Source organism: Onthophagus taurus, chromosome 1 (assembly GCF_036711975.1).
Source record: "Onthophagus taurus isolate NC chromosome 1, IU_Otau_3.0, whole genome shotgun sequence".
In the NCBI taxonomy this organism is placed as follows: domain Eukaryota; kingdom Metazoa; phylum Arthropoda; class Insecta; order Coleoptera; family Scarabaeidae; genus Onthophagus; species Onthophagus taurus.
Genome location: NC_091966.1, coordinates 1537381 through 1554881, shown reverse-complemented (window position 1 = coordinate 1554881; position 17501 = coordinate 1537381). Strand labels below are relative to the sequence as shown.

Genomic DNA, 17501 nt, shown 5'->3' with positions numbered 1-17501 from the left:
CACATGAACAGTTATTAAACAGAATACAAATGGCTGCTACTGAAATAAGAAATCAACCAGACATTTTAATTCGGCTGAAGAACTCTTTAATTCGTCGTTGTGAAGCATGTATTCTAGCAGAAGGTGGCTATTTTGAACAATATTTGTAATATTTATGTGTTTAAAAAAAATGTTGCAGTTACTTATGATATAAAAATTAAAACTTTAAAGTGTTATAATTTCGTTTTATTATGTTCATTAACTTTTTTTTTTGGTAATTGGATTAGCTATCATATGTCAAAGTTTGATGGTGAGCTAATAAATCACCCTGTATATCACGTCATAATATTATGTCCCTCAAATAAAAACTGATAAGACAGCAAACATTTTAAAAACCACGATAATAAAAAGATTATTTTAAAGACTTTTTAATTTTCGACCAATTTCTGTCTTAGATCATCTTCGGGAGCAATAAGATAAACAGTAATTAAAAATTTGTTAGCATATAGTTTGATTAAATTTCTACAAAAGATATTTGAATGACATAGCAATGTATTAATAAAATTTTTAGTATATCATCTAACATTGGATGTTATATTAAACGGAAATTGTGTAAACCACAATTACGAAGTGAAATGAATATTGTCATGTGGAGATAAAAGTTTAGACACATTATGAAGATATGGGCGGCCGCGGTTTGGTTCCGTCTATGGTGGTTCCGTTATGGAGGTGGGGACGACGACGGTACCAACCCACTCACGTCACGGCGCTCGGAGTGGATAGAGTCAGTCCCGAAATACACTTCAGCACAGTTAAACACACACACAAGATCGCCTGAAGAAAAGAAGTGAGGCGTCGTTGTCGTCGCGACGTTGAAAGAATCAAGAGAGAGTGTGCCGGTCGGAGTGGACAACTGAAGAAGACTAAATATTACGGAACCGCGCCACCGAGACCACGAGAGAACATTTGTATATAAAACCAGTAAATTGTGTACAATTCGTCGCGTGTTTGTATATAAACGGTGTATACAATATTTGTGTATACAACTCGTAACGAGTATCAAATGTTTGTAATATAGCCGCGGCAGTAAGTCATTGAAGATTAAACTGTTTGGACAAGGATACAGGCCTTATAATAAAGTAAATGTTTACGGGGCAGTAGTTTGCCATATACACGAATCGCGGGTAATATGATGAAGGAGCAACAGTTGACCGAGGTCAGCGGGTCGGACCAGTTGCCATCGGTCGTTCATCAGCAAACCATTAATATCCAACAGCATCTTCATCATCTTCACCTCCACCAACATCAACATAATAGCGTTATTTTATCAACGGCAGTGGAACAGCAAGCTCAAAATCAAACCCAACAGCAATCCAACCAATTGCAGCAACCCCAACAACAAGAAGTCCAACATGTCCAACCAGAAAGTACCGCGCCCGATTCGGACACAAAACCGAGCAGTTCAGAAAAAAAATCCGGTATGCGAAGGCAAGAAAAACCACCCTATTCTTACATAGCATTAATAGTAATGGCCATTCAACATTCGCCGACAAAACGTTTAACGCTAAGCGAAATTTATACATTTCTTCAACAACGTTTTCCATTTTTCCGAGGATCTTACCAAGGGTGGAAAAACTCCGTTCGTCATAATCTTTCATTAAACGAATGCTTTATAAAATTACCCAAAGGATTAGGACGTCCCGGTAAAGGACATTATTGGACCATCGACCCCGCCAGTGAATTCATGTTCGAAGAGGGTTCTTTCAGAAGACGCCCGCGCGGATTTCGACGAAAATGTCAAGCGATGAAACCCCAATACCACCCAACATTTTTCGGCAACAACATGCCGATGGTCAACCAACCAACGGGTTACGAACACCAAAATTTGGTTCCAACACAAGAATACTCAACTTGTTCTTACAACACTGCGCCAACTCAAGTGTCCTCGGTGAGCGGATCTCATTATTCTACTTACGAATATCCGGTGTATCAGCAACAAACCGATCGTGAGTGGAGTTCTACACCGGCGATTTTACCACCGTATCCCGATGCTACAATTTCAACTACGTACTTGAAGGCGCCCCTTAGTCCTATTCAAAGTACTCAAGAATGTCTGTCGCCTCCACCTCCTAGCGTCTCAGAATCATTTAATTATACTTATGGAATGCCTTCACCGTCGGATAATAGTAAGTAATATTTTGATTTCTTAAATTCATTAAATGAACAGATTTTAATGTAATGTGGGAATTAAATTATTATCATAAATAATCTTTGCAGAATTTTTTAAATTTTTTTGAGAATATAAACTAATTACCGATTTTCTACCAAATCTCGTTTATACTCTGAACAAAGCAAAATCTAATATGTGGGTTTAAGAAAGAGAAAGCACTATGAATACTTTATATGGTAAATTTATTTTTAGTTAACTTTAGGCAGCTTATTGCAACAAATACCAGTTACTATCTATGTCTCATTATAAAGTGTTAATACTTACCAATTTTTTTATGTGCTATTCATGCATCATATACTTTGAATGTTTAATTAATAACTTATTTAACTCTTCTCTTAGTCAAAAAGATAAATAATGGCAATTAATTAATTAAATCTATTATGATATACCAAGAAAGCAGTGTTGCTTAATCCATAGCACCCATTGCAATTTCTATTTTTGTATGTCTTGTATTTTTTTTAATCTATGTCTATATATACCCGAAATTTCATGCATATAACTTGCAATATATTAACGCAGTAACCATAATTACGAAACTATTGTATACTTACACTGTCCCACATAAAATCTCACCTAGTTTTGTAAAGGAAAAGTTATGCTTGGAAAAAGTTTGACCGAATAATTCTGGTTCTAGGTCTAGTGTTAGTTCTACTTTTCGTTCAATAAAAATATACCACAGTCTAATGCTGAATAACAATTAAAACTGGAACTAACACTAGACCTAGATCTAAAAACATTCGGATATAGCAGCACGTCTGTCAAAATGGCTAAACCCAAATGATTCTGGTTCTAGGTCCAGTTTTAGTTCTAGTTTTAATTGTTATGCAACGCTAGACCAAGTACTAGAATCATTCGGGTTTAGTCGTCTTAGTAGACGTACGACTAAACCCAAATGTTTCTAGTTCTAGGTCTAATGTTAGTTCCAGTGACAGTGCAAGTGTAAAACTAGAACTAACGCTATACCTAGAACTAGAATCATTCGGGTTTAGCCGTCTTTAGAGACGTGCGGCTAAACCCAAATGATTCTAGTTCTAGGTATAGTGTTAGTTCTATATAATAACAGTGTTAGTGTAAAACTAGAACTAACACTAGACCTAAATCTAGAAACATTCGGATATAGCCGCACGTCTATCAAGACGACTATACTCGAATGATTCTAGTTCTAGGTCTTGTGTTCTAGTGATAGTGCTAGTGCAAAACTAGAACTAACACTCTTCAGACGCACGGCTAAACCCGAATGTTTCTAGTTCTAGGTCTAGTGTTAGTTCTAGTTTTAATTGTTATGTAGCGCTAGACCAACTACTAGAATCATTCGGGTTTTGCCGTCTTAATAGACGTACGGCTAAACTCAAATGTTTCTGGTTCTAGATCTAATGTTAGTTCCAGTAACAGTGCAACTGTAAAACTAGAACTAACACTATACCTAGAACTGGAATCATTCGGGTTTAGCCGTCTTTAGAGACGTACGGCTAAACCCAAATGATTCTAGTTCTAGGTATACTGTTAGTTCTATATAATAACAGTGTTAGTGTAAAACTAGAACTAATACTAGACCTAGAACTAGCAACATTCGGGTTTAGCCATCTTTAGAGACGGGCGGCTAAACCCAAATGATTCTAGTTCTAGGTATAGTGTTAATTCCATATAATAACAGTGTTAGTGTAAAACTAGAACTAACACTAGACCTAGAACTAGAAAGTTTCGGGTTCAGCCGTGCGTCTTAATTGTTATTCAGCGTTAGAAGTTTTAATTCAATAAAAATATACAACACAGTGATATCTAATGCTATCTATCGCTATCTAGCACTGGCACTAGAACTAACATTAAACCTAGAACTAGAAACATTCAGGTTTGCCGTCCTAAGAGATTGTAGCTCTAGTGTTAGTTTTAGTGCTAGTATTAGTCTAGCTTTATTTCTTATTCAGCACTAGATTATTGTATTTTTTTATTGAGCTATAACTAACACTGCCTTCCCCGTATTAATCCGTTATATCAAGGTTTTAGTTTAATGTCAAATTATATTGACATGTTGCATTTTATGTGGGATAAAGTAAATAGGTAATCCCTGTATAGAATTCATTAGATCCTGCATACTAAATTTTATACTGCCTCTTAAAAATAGACGATGTTCTATTTCCATTCTATTATTCTCTTATAATGATAATCCAATCTTATCTTATCACAAGTTTGCTGTCTTACCACTACTTTGAAATGACCTTGGATAAAATCCACTAATTCTTAGACAACAGCATGAAAGCGGCGCCATATTTCCGATCTCGATTTTTAAATTTTCGACCGCAGCTTTGTTATGTTCTAACTCGTAAATACCCTCAATTCGAAATTCAAGAATTTTTACCAACGAAATGAAAAGATTAACATTTTAGCTTTATAACTTTCATTTAGAAAAATGTTTGAGGTTAATGACACAAAAAAATCACAATTAAAGTGGATTTATACAGTTTACATAAAGTGCAAATGTAATATTTTGGAGTATAATACAGTTGTGAGTTGTAGCTTCCTCAAATGTTTAAGTAACATTTATGTGGCACTCAGAATAACTACTATTGGCGCAGATTCTTGACTCTATTATTTAGGTGTGATTACCACAATAACTTCTTTTCTAGAGTAACATCCCGATATTTGACTTCTTTTTTTTGCATCTACTTAAAAAAAAGTCTGTTTTTTTCCTGTCAAATAAGATCCCCACAGATTTAATTCTATTTTACGTCTGAGTTTGAGCTATTTGATATGAGATAAACTCGGGTGTCTTTCTGATGAAAATACTTCAAAAGTGTTGTTATTTTGGGATCAGTTGGTGATACATCTTTTAATTAACAATACTTTTTATATAAAGTACTTCGAAGAAGTCAAAAACTAACTCAAAACTGCAATTTGTGAAGATATCCTGAATTTTGGGGAATTTTAGTGTTTATTATCACAAAATCGTTATTATCTTAAGAATTGTTGAAGATACAGCTTTTAATAACGTGTTTTTTATGTAAAATATTTCAAAGAATTCAAAAATGGTTCCAAAATTACGTTTAAGTTCAAATCGAAGATGTTAGCAATTGTAGAATGATGACAACCTCAATTTTAATGTTTTTTACCAAAAAATTCATCGTGTTGTGGGAGCAGTTGGTGGTATAACTTTCAACTATCAATAAGTTTAGGCACAAAATATTTCCAAGAATTCAGAAATGTTAACAAAATTTTAATTTATTCACTGGCGTGCATGCTGCAGGGCATAGAATAACGATACTTTGAATTTTGTGGATTTTAAGTGTTTACTAACACAAAATCGTTTTTATCTTGTGATCGGTTGGAGATACAACTTTTAATAAAGACCACCTTTTTTATGTAAAATATATCTTCAATTTTGTGTGCTTTTTACCAAAAAGATCTTTTAATTAACAATACTTTTTGTGACGTAAAACATCGAACAATTTAAAAATGTACTCAAAATTATATTGGATTATTTGGAGAGTAATTTCTTTTTTTTTTTCATAAAAATTAAATACAATTTTATTGAATCTATTCTAGTCGATACCTATTTACTATTTTTGTGGCAGTGGTATGATTCTGCTCATAAATTTTTTGTTCTTTACTGGAAAAAAGCTGATCCAGATGATTTTTGGACAAATTTTAGAACAAATAATTATCAAAAGGTCCCAAATCAAATCAAAACCTTTTCTTTTTAAGCGAATCATTCAATTTGTCCACCCGATGACACTACATTTCAAAATTGATCATTGTGTTATTAGATGAAATCTCACCAAACAGATAGCATCATCTTTTTTTCTTTTTCGTCTTTGAGCCAATTCAAAATTTTTCTCCAGGATCTTTACGTTTAACATTGTTTGTAGACAACCCATTTGGAAACAGGAAAATTGCATATTTAGGTTATGTTACTACTTTTTAAAAATCGCAGAACTTTCAATAAAATTTCCTGTCTATATTTCTAGGTGTAAAGCGATGATTTATATCTTAAATTGAAGCTAAAAGATTCTATTTTATGATGAACTAAAAAAATTGTTAGGTTTATTAACAAAAAGTACAAGAAAAAAAATTTTGAAAAAAAATTGACAGATGAGGTTATTAAAAAAAACTACAAACTTTAAAAAATCATTCCAACTTTATTTTGAAGGGTAACGCAACGATTTATGTCTTAAATTAAAGTTTAAATGTTCTATTTTATGATCGAAATATAAAATGAACAAGTTCGTAAGAAAAATTTCTGAGAAAAAAAGTCTTAAAAGGAAAATTGCATATTTAGGTTATGTTGCTACTTTTTAAAAATCGCAGAAATTTCAATAAAATTTCCTGTCTGTATTTTTAGGTGTACAGCGATGACTTATATCTTAAATTGAAACTAAAAGATTCTATTTTATGATGAACTAAAAAAATTGTTAGGTTTATTAACAAAAAGTACAAGAAAAAAAATTTTGAAAAAAAATTGACAGATGAGGTTATTAAAAAGAACTACAAACTTTAAAAAATCATTCCAACTTTATTTTGAAGGGTAACGCAACGATTTATGTCTTAAATTAAAGTTTAAATGTTCTATTTTATGATCGAAATATAAAATGAACAAGTTCGTAAGAAAAATTTCTGAGAAAAAAAGTCTTAAAAGGAAAATTGCATATTTAGGTTATGTTGCTACTTTTTAAAAATCGCAAAAATTTCAATAAAATTTCCTGCCTGTATTTTTAGGTGTAAAGCGATGACTTATATCTTAAATTGAACCTAAAAGATTCTATTTTATGATGAACTAAAAAAATTGTTAGGTTAATTAACAAAAAGTACAAGAAAAAATTTTTTTTTAAATAATTGACAGATGAGGTTATTAAAAAAAACTACAAACTTTAAAAAATCATTCCAACTTTATTTTGAGGGGTAACGCAACGATTTATGTCTTAAATTAAAGTTTAAATGTTCTATTTTATGATCGAAATATAAAATGAACAAGTTCGTAAGAAAAATTTCTGAGAAAAAAAGTTTTAAAAGGAAAATTGCATATTTAGGTTATGTTGCTACTTTTTAAAAATCGCAGAAATTTCAATAAAATTTCCTGTCTGTATTTTTAGGTGTACAGCGATGACTTATATCTTAAATTGAAACTAAAAGATTCTATTTTATGATGAACTAAAAAAATTGTTAGGTTTATTAACAAAAAGTACAAGAAAAAAAATTTTAAAAAAAAATTGACAGATGAGGTTATTAAAAAAAACTACAAACTTTAAAAAATCATGCCAACTTTATTTTGAAGGGTAACGCAACGATTTATGTCTTAAATTAAAGTTTAAATGTTCTATTTTATGATCGAAATATAAAATGAACAAGTTCGTAAGAAAAATTTCTGAGAAAAACAGTCTTAAAAGGAAAATTGCATATTTAGGTTATGTTGCTACTTTTTAAAAATCGCAGAAATTTCAATAAAATTTCCTGTCTGTATTTTTAGGTGTACAGCGATGACTTATATCTTAAATTGAAACTAAAAGATTCTATTTTATGATGAACTAAAAAAATTGTTAGGTTTATTAACAAAAAGTACAAGAAAAAAAATTTTTTAAAAAAATTGACAGATGAGGTTATTAAAGAAAACTACAAACTTTAAAAAATCATTCCAACTTTATTTTGAAGGGTAACGCAACGATTTATGTCTTAAATTAAAGTTTAAATGTTCTATTTTATGATCGAAATATAAAATGAACAAGTTCGTAAGAAAAATTTCTGATTAAAAAAGTTTTAAAAGGAAAATTGCATATTTAGGTTATGTTGCTACTTTTTAAAAATCGCAGAAATTTCAATAAAATTTCCTGTCTGTATTTTTAGGTGTACAGCGATGACTTATATCTTAAATTGAAACTAAAAGATTCTATTTTATGATGAACTAAAAAAATTGTTAGGTTTATTAACAAAAAGTACAAGAAAAAAAATTTTTAAAAAAAATTGACAGATGAGGTTATTAAAAAAAACTACAAACTTTAAAAAATCATTCCAACTTTATTTTGAAGGGTAACGCAACGATTTATGTCTTAAATTAAAGTTTAAATGTTCTATTTTATGATCGAAATATAAAATGAACAAGTTCGTAAGAAAAATTTCTGAGAAAAAAAGTCTTAAAAGGAAAATTGCATATTTAGGTTATGTTGCTACTTTTTAAAAATCGCAGAAATTTCAATAAAATTTCCTGTCTGTATTTTTAGGTGTACAGCGATGACTTATATCTTAAATTGAAACTAAAAGATTCTATTTTATGATGAACTAAAAAAATTGTTAGGTTTATTAACAAAAAGTGCAAGAAAAAGAATTTTGAAAAAAAATTGACAGATGAGGTTATTAAAAAAAACTACAAACTTTAAAAAATCATTCCAACTTTATTTTGAAGGGTAACGCAACGATTTATGTCTTAAATTAAAGTTTAAATGTTCTATTTTATGATCGAAATATAAAATGAACAAGTTCGTAAGAAAAATTTCTGAGAAAAAAAGTCTTAAAAGGAAAATTGCATATTTAGGTTATGTTAGTATTTTTTAAAAATCGCAGAAATTTCAATAAAATTTCCTGCCTGTATTTGGGTTGGGCCGGCGACAGATTTCAGAATGATATCTTCAATTTTGTGTGCTTTTTACCAAAAAGGTCTTTTAATTAACAATACTTTTTGTGACGTAAAACACGAACAATTTAAAAATATACTCAAAATTATCTTGGATTGTTTGGAGAGTAATTTCTTTTTTTTTTCATAGAAATGAAAGATAATTATATTGAATCTGTTCTAGTCGATACCTTTTACCATCTTTCTGGAAGTGGTATGATTCTACTCATGAATTTTTTATTCTTTACTGGAAAAAAGCTGATCCAAATGATTTTTTGGACAAATTTTAGAACAAATAATTATCAAAATGTCCCAAATCAAATCAAACCTTTTCTTTTTAAGCGAATCATTCAATTTGTCCACCCGATGACACTACATTTCAAAATTGATCATTATGTTATTAGATGAAATCCCACCAAACAGATAGCATCATATTTTTTCATCTTTGAGCCAATTCAAAATTTTTCTCCAGGATCTTTACGTTTAACATTGTTTGTAGACAACCCATTTCTCACCCCCAGTGATGATGCGCTTCAAAAACGGACCATTTTCTTTACTTTTGAGAAGATAATCAACGCGTCGGCACAAATTTCTTTCCATAAAAGCATGATCGGTCGAATTCGATAAATTTAATCTCTCGATTTGCATCAATTCACGCCTTTATTGTGTCTTCATCAACATCGACTAGCGAGAACGTGGTGCATTTTCAACATCAAAGATTCCAGATGAAAATTTTTCAAATCTATCAACACAAAGTAACAACAAAGTAAATCATTAGCTGTCAAAATATATGATGCGGGCTAAGTATGATGTTAGCTGTAAAGAAATACAATTTAGTAGTTTGATGGGAGAAATAAAATTACTTTCCTAACAACGTAATAGGTTATTCAATGAGTTTCTTAAAAATATTTTTGTAAAATAGCAGATTTGATACTTAGTGTGGTTACTGAGTAAGTTTTGTAAATTTGACTTTTTTTGCCAAGTTGCAAATTTCTCATGTTAAACCTTTTAATGTTTACATTTACGATATATTCAAGGTTCTTTATTATGTAAACATGACCACATCAAAGTGACGGTTGCGACAATTTAATCTTTAAAAAAAGCTATTTTCGGGAAAGCTCATATCGAATTCGCAAAGTTAACACTTATTCTTGGATAATATCCAAAAAAAAATGCAATTTGTTTGTTTTTCTGGTCGTTTTAAACAATTTGGAAACCTTTTGATCAAGGTTTAAGTAATATTCTTTTTGGTAATAAAATTGACTTGGTTGTCGATTTTCTTTGTTATATTTGGAAATAACGGTCTGGGGAAACGAGGAAATGACCGCCACGCCGGTAGGTTCGTCTTGCGGCGACCCTTTGGAGCGGACACGTGCACTTGGGGCGTTTGAAAATTTTCGTGTCGGCAATTAAAACGAAAGTCTGTGTGTTTTGGCTCCGGTGGCGGTCGCAGGCGCTCGCGGCCACCCACAATCACGCCTGGCGACGACGTCCGTCGACGTTGGCGGACGTTGTCGTCCTTTGCCTCCTCTGCCATTAACCTCATCCTCGTTTTCCTCCTTCTTTCGGTTCGACTAAATGGTATGTCATCAACGTTCGTCCCCGTGTGTATTAATGCCAGGACGGTGTCTTAAGTTTCCTTACAATAACATATTAGCTGACGTGACAACGACAGGAACACATTTCAATTTTTCTTCTTCTTTTTTTTCGTTGCGCAGAGTTATGCAAGAATTTGAACTAAAGGGTTTATCAATGGAATGAAAACGTGTGAATTATTATGATTCAAACAGCGAAAACTAAACAATAACAAGCACAGAGATTCCGTGTAGTAAACGGAAAATTGGAAAACGTAAAATTTGTTATAACACTCGATATAAACGTTTACGCATTTTTTTCTTCTTCTCGTAAATAAATAAGCGCCCGCGCGCACAAGTTTCCAATTATTTTGTTTATCGATCGTAATATAAATTATTATTATTAAAGTGATGGGCCACCGAATGAGAGCTGGAGATAGTTTCGTATTCAGTTTCGTTGGGATAGGGTTTTTTGTAGAAATCAACAAACACAGACTTCTACTATTGTAAATATTTAAAAACGAATCAAATCAAATATTTAATTAATACTTTTTCATCTCAACGCTTAAATTTAGTTTCCTTTCAATTTATTTTTTTTGTAGTTATGAGAACTTCAGGGGGTACAATGCAGCCGGTTCAGTGTGACAGAAAACCCTACCTCAGCACAACACCGCCTTCAATTCCGACTTCGATACCGTCACCACCAGCAGCAAACACAGCACAATATTACGAGCAACACATCAACATCAAATACACAATTTAGATTGTGGTGTTGATTCTTAACTTTTCACTAGTTAAAGTTAATGAGAACTTTAATAAATTAATTTTTAAAAATATCAACCATTTTTACAATTTGGCTTTGTTGCTTCTATATTTTGCACTCTCAAAGTATCTTTTGTAAGTTCTCGGCGAATCCTTGCGATGTATATAGCGTATTTATTTTATGTCAAGATTTTTTTTGTTGTAAATATGTTTTAACACTTTTTTTTATAGATATACAGCTGTACTACCAAAAAGATAAAAAAAATTGTATAAAGTTGTGCGCGATTATTAGCTATACTTATAATAAATAAAGACGATTTGTAATAAAAAAATGTTTATTTTATTTTAAAAATAAAACCACGATACATAACTAACCAAGATTATCAATATCTTTGTATCTATATTTGTAGGTATGGAGCGATGATTTATTTGTTAAATTATAGCTAAAAGACTCTATTTTATGAAAAACAATAAAAAACTATAGGGATTGTTAATAAAAAATGTGAGAAAACAATTCTGAACAAAAAACTGACAGATGCGGTTATTAACGTATTTATAAAAAAAAGTAAGTATAAACTTTAAAAAGTCATTTCAACCTTACTTTGAAGCGCAACGTAATGATTTATGTCTTAAATTAAAGCTTAAATGTTCTATTTTATGATCGAAATATAAAATGAACAAGTTCGTACGAAAAATTTCTGATTAAAAAAATTTTAAAAGGAAAATTGCATATTTAGGTTATGTTAGTACTTTTTAAAAATCGCAGAAATTTCAATAAAATTTCCTGTCTGTATTTCTAGATGTAAGGCGATGATTTATATTTTAAATTGAAGCTAAAAGATTCTATTTTATGATGAACTAAAAAAATTGTGGGGTTTATTAACAAAAAGTACAAGAAAAGAAGTACTGAACAAAAAATTGACAGATGCGGTTATTTACGTATTTATAAAAAAGTACAAACTTTAAAAAGTTATTTCAACCTTAATTTGAAGAGTAACGGAACGATTTATGTCTTAAATTAAAGTTTAAATGTTCAATTTTATGATCAAATTATAAAATGAACAAGTTAGTAAGAAAAATTTTTGAGAAACAAGTCTTAAAAGGAAAATTGCATATTTAGGTTATGTTGTTACTTGTCAAAAATCGAAAAAATTTCAATAAAATTTCCTGCCTGTATTTCTAGGTGTAAAGCGATGACATATATCTTAAATTGAAGCTAAAAGATTCTATTTTATGGTGAGCTAAAAAAATTGTGGGGTTGATTAAAAAAAAAAAATTTGAATACAAAATTGACAGATGAGGTTATTTACGTATTTATTAAAAAACTACAAACTTTAAAAAATCATTCCAACTTTATTTTGAAGGGTAACGCAACGATTTATGTCTTAAATTAAAGTTTAAATGTTCTATTTTATGATCGAAATATAAAATGAACAAGTTCGTAAGAAAAATTTCTGAGAAAAAAGTCTTAAAAGGAAAATTGCATATTTAGGTTATGTTGCTACTTTTTAAAAATCGCAAAAATTTCAATAAAATTTCCTGCCTGTATTTCTAGGTGTAAAGCGATGATTTATATCTTATATTGAAGCTAAAAGGTTCTATTTTATGATGAATTAAAAAAATTGTGAGCTTTATTTACAAAAAGTACAAGAAAAAAATTCTGAACAAAAAGTTGACAGATGAGGTTATTTACGTATTTATTAAAAAAACTACAAACTTTAAAAAATCACTCCAACTTTATTTTGAAGGGTAACGCAAAGATTTATGTCTTAAATTAAAGTTTAAATGTTCTATTTTATGATCGAAATATACAGTGAACATGTTCGTAAGAAAAATTTCTGAGAAAAAAAGTCTTAAAAGGAAAATTGCATATTTAGGTTATGTTGCTACTTTTTAAAAATCGCAGAAATTTCAATAAAATTTCCTGCCTGTATTTCTAGGTGTAAAGTGATGATTTATATCTTATATTGAAGCTAAAAGGTTCTATTTTATGATGAATTAAAAAGATTGTGGGCTTTATTAACAGAAAGTACAAGAAAAAAATTCTGAACAAAAAGTTGACAGATGAGGTTATTTACGTATTTATTAAAAAAAACTACAAACTTTAAAAAATCATTCCAACTTTATTTTGAAGGGTAACACAACGATTTATGTCTTAAATTAAAGTTTAAATGTTCTATTTTATGATCAAATTATAAAATGAACAAGTTCGTAAGAAAAATTTCTGAGAAAAAAGTCTTAAGAGGAAAATTGCATATTTAGGTTATGTTGGTACTTGTCAAAAATCGAAAAAATTTCAATAAAATTTCCTGTCTATATTTCTAGGTGTAAAGCGATGATTTATATCTTAAATTGAAGCTAAAAGATTCTATTTTATGATGAACTAAAAAAAATTGTTAGGTTTATTAATAAAAAGTACAAGAAAAAAAATTTTGAAAAAAAATTGACAGATGAGGTTATTAAAAAAAACTACAAACTTTAAAAAATCATTCCAACTTTATTTTGAAGGGTAACGCAACGATTTATGTCTTAAATTAAAGTTTAAATGTTCTATTTTATGATCAAATTATAAAATGAACATGTTCGTAAGAAAAATTTCTGAGAAAAAAGTCTTAAAAGGAAAATTGCATATTTAGGTTATGTTGGTACTTGTCAAAAATCGAAAAAACTTCAATAAAATTTCCTGTCTATATTTCTAGGTGTAAAGCGATGATTTATATCTTAAATTGAAGCTAAAAGATTCTATTTTATGATGAACAAAAAAAATTGTTAGGTTTATTAACAAAAAGTACAAGAAAAAAAATTTTGAAAAAAAATTGACAGATGAGGTTATTAAAAAAAACTACAAACTTTAAAAAATCATTCCAACTTTATTTTGAAGCGTAACACAACGATTTATGTCTCAAATTAAAGTTAAAATGTTCAATTTTATGATCGAGTTATAAAATGAACAAGTTCGTAAGAAAAATTTCTGAGCAAGAAAGCTTTAAAAGGAAAATTTCCTGCTTGTATTTCTAGGTGTAAAGCGATGATTTATATCTTAAATTAAAGCTAACATGTTCAAATTTATGTTCGAATTTTAAAATAAATAGCTTCGTAAGAAAAATTCCTGGAACAAACCTCTTGAATGCAAAATTGCATATTTAGGTTATGTTGGAACGTGTTAAAAACATTTTGGCTCTATTATATGATAAAATACTAAAATGGTTGTGATTGATAACAAAAAAAAGCCAGAAAAAAATTTCAAATATTTCAAAATTTAATTAATTTGCATTTAGTAAAGTTAAAATAACGTGGGTGGTTCATTTGCTATAAAATACACATCGACCCGAATTTATTCAGATCCAAATACGTAAATTACTCGACACTTGCAACTTTAACCTGAAACTATCGTGAATTGTTTACGTTATCCGTTCCCTGTCGATGGCTATTAATTAGATCTATTAGGTACCTAAACGACGGTGCCAGACGCCGTTTTAAAGCGAAGAATAGAGCTGCTCGCGTAAAACTAACGACCCGTACCAAAAATACCCGCGAACGAATCCCGCGTGAATAAAGATCCACATGTTTTCAGGATGAAAAAAAAAAATGGGGAGAAAATGTGAAATGACGCGGCATCACGTCGCCTTTAGTTTTCTGTTTATTTATTGTGATCATTTCATAATACGCGTTAAACTACGACGGATTCCGCTTAAACCCAATCCTAATACTTATCAAAAACCGGCGTGATTCAACAAATACAATATAAAATGCGGTTTGGTTTTATGGTTATTTTCTATCTCGACCACAATCGCAATCAGATTTTGTTTTACAAACAGAATTTGATTATCAACTTTAAGTTTTAAGTCACGTATACGAAGTTTTCATAATGACATCATTAAATATGTAATAAAATGATTCATAAAATAATGAAGTGGAATTTTAATTTACAGAACAATTGGAACAAGATTTAAATAATAATGTAATATTAAGATCTTTCACGTAACCAGCTAATTGAGCTGGCGATTTTTAACGAACAAATATTTGAATCTAGGTTTTAGGACTCCCAATAACTCCAAGCAAAATAGATTATCTTAATTTGACTAGGCGCAATTTTGCCAATAATGTTTTTTTTTGCTTAAGTCTAGTTCAAACGATAATAACAACTATATAGAAAAGAACATCATTTGATTTTGGAGTTTCAGATCATTTCAAGGATAGATATTGTGTCAAGCAGCAATTTAGACAATCCACGCACCAACTTGGTTGAGGGACAATATAAAGATTATTTTCTATAAGCAATTCTTTTTAAATAAGTAAATATATCATGAAAACATATGCAAAAGATTAAATTGAAATACCACATAATTTGGCAAAGAAATCATTTTATTTGATACAAAAAAAGAGACGAAGATTATACTAGTATATTATTTGGAGGGGTTTATACTCAATTTCAAATAATTTCATGTTTTGACAATGTTAATAATTAAACTTTTATAATTTTTCAAGCACAAAATGCAAAAATTTATTGAATGGTACCGTTTTTCAAGCAAAAATTCAACGAGTAGCGTTCAAACAGTTTTTATCTGGCAACATTACACAAAATTGAAAACGACTCTCCGAATGGATGTTGTGTCCCTTGAATTTTACTTTGAAGCTCAGCTGGAAAGAAAAGATAAATTAGTTTATTGTGACAAAAAAAATGAGTAAATACGATACCTTTTAACATCCATAAAATAGTAATCCGATGATCTCAACTATATCACGTCACTAATATCACCTAACACTTGGCATGAATATAGCACGTATTTATTACTTAATTCAAGTAATAAGTTTTATTTTTCTAAACTATTTTATCACCCTTAAATGCCCGCACATCAACTAAAATGCGTTATTAGCGAATCAACTTCCTAACATCCCCTCCTTAATTTATTGTGTGAAGAAGGAATACTGGAGGTGAATAAACAAAAAATGTAAAGACGACGGGGCGAAGCGGTTTTAAACCGTTTTTTGGTGTTAAAATTCAACCTTTCAATAAAAAAATTACTCGTTTTCTCGAAACATTTCAAATAAAACTTATATCATTTTACTAAAATAAAACGCACTAATCGAATTTCAATGTTTAACACTTCCTGAAAGAATCAGGTGCTCAACAAATAATTAAAACGAAGCAGCCAAGACGGTGGATTATGCATCATCCCTTATTTTTTGTGTCATGAAATATAAATTTAAAAAAAATCATATCTCAAGAACAAATTGAAATATCATCATACATATATAAAATAAGTATAATATATGCACATATATATATAATTTCTTATTTTCTATAAACATCGTTGTTATGATAACCTTAACGGAATACCTGGTACAGCTAAAAATATAAAATTTGAAAAAAAAACTAGAAAAGTAGTAGTAACAACAATAAATTATATTAAAGGTAGAAACACTAAAACCAAAAATGAAAAAAAGATTTTCTGTTTTAGTACAAATACATTTAAATCAAAATTATTATATAAATCCATTTTCATCGATATTATTAAGGTAAATTGAATAAATATTACTTTCTATTTTACTGTTAATCGATGTATTAATTTAAATATTTCCTTTACATGTTTCGGCTTATTAGGCCATCATCAGAAAGTTAATTAAAGCACGCTTACAACAAAATTAGAGAATTATGTTTGTATACAAACATAATTCTCTGGCGTCGCTACGTAGACGACATACTCCTCATATGGAACGGATCTGAAGAAAGAGAAATAGAATTATTTAAAGAGGATATTAACAAAATACATAGAATATTAAATTCACCCTAGAAATTGAAAAGAACAAAAAAATAAACTTCTTAGATATAACACTTAAGAATGAACAAGGTGAAATATCATTTAATATATACAGAAAACCAACCCAGACTGACATAATTGTACCTCATGACTCCTTCCACCATCATACACATAAAAACGCAGCGTTCCATACATACATTCACAGAGCATTTTCAACACATCTCAACGAGGAAAACTTAAACAAGGAAATTAAAATAATAAAGAACATAATAAGATGATCAAAAACTATAGAATAAAACAATATCTAAAAAACTCAACAACTCTGAATGATAAAGAAGACAAACAAAACACTCAATTTCGATCACTACCATACTGTGGAAAAATAGCGCACAAAATTAGTAAAATATTCAATAAAAATAATATAAAGGTTTCCTTTAAATCACATAATAACATAAAAAACATACTAACCAATACAAAAGGAAACATCGAAACATTAGATAAAAACGGTGTACCTATACCTTTTGGACTGTAATACATGTGGAGCCTTTTATGTGGGGGAAACTGGAAGAAATATACGAACTCGAATGAAAGAACACCTA

The 17501-nt window shown here is 29.7% G+C and overlaps 1 protein-coding gene across 1 annotated transcript; it reads left to right on the top strand.

Moving 5' to 3' along the window:
* The first annotated feature begins 532 nt into the window (after window positions 1–532).
* On the top strand, window positions 533–11466 carry LOC111418051 (forkhead box protein F1-like). Its single transcript, XM_023050482.2, has 2 exons — window positions 533–2165; window positions 10981–11466. The coding sequence occupies exons 1-2, from the start codon at window positions 1169–1171 to the stop codon at window positions 11139–11141; spliced, it is 1158 nt and encodes a 385-aa protein (XP_022906250.1). The 5' UTR covers window positions 533–1168; the 3' UTR covers window positions 11142–11466.
* Window positions 11467–17501: the final 6035 nt, after the last annotated feature.

What these genes read in the sequence shown, in the direction of transcription:
- LOC111418051 (XM_023050482.2), top strand. Translation starts at nt 1,169, where the DNA reads ATGATGAAGGAGCAACAGTTGACCGAGGTCAGCGGGTCGGACCAGTTG. An exon ending in GCCTTCACCGTCGGATAATA is followed by an intron (nt 2,166 to 10,980) that starts GTAAGTAATATT and finishes TTTTTTTTGTAG; the next exon opens with TTATGAGAACTTCAGGGGGT.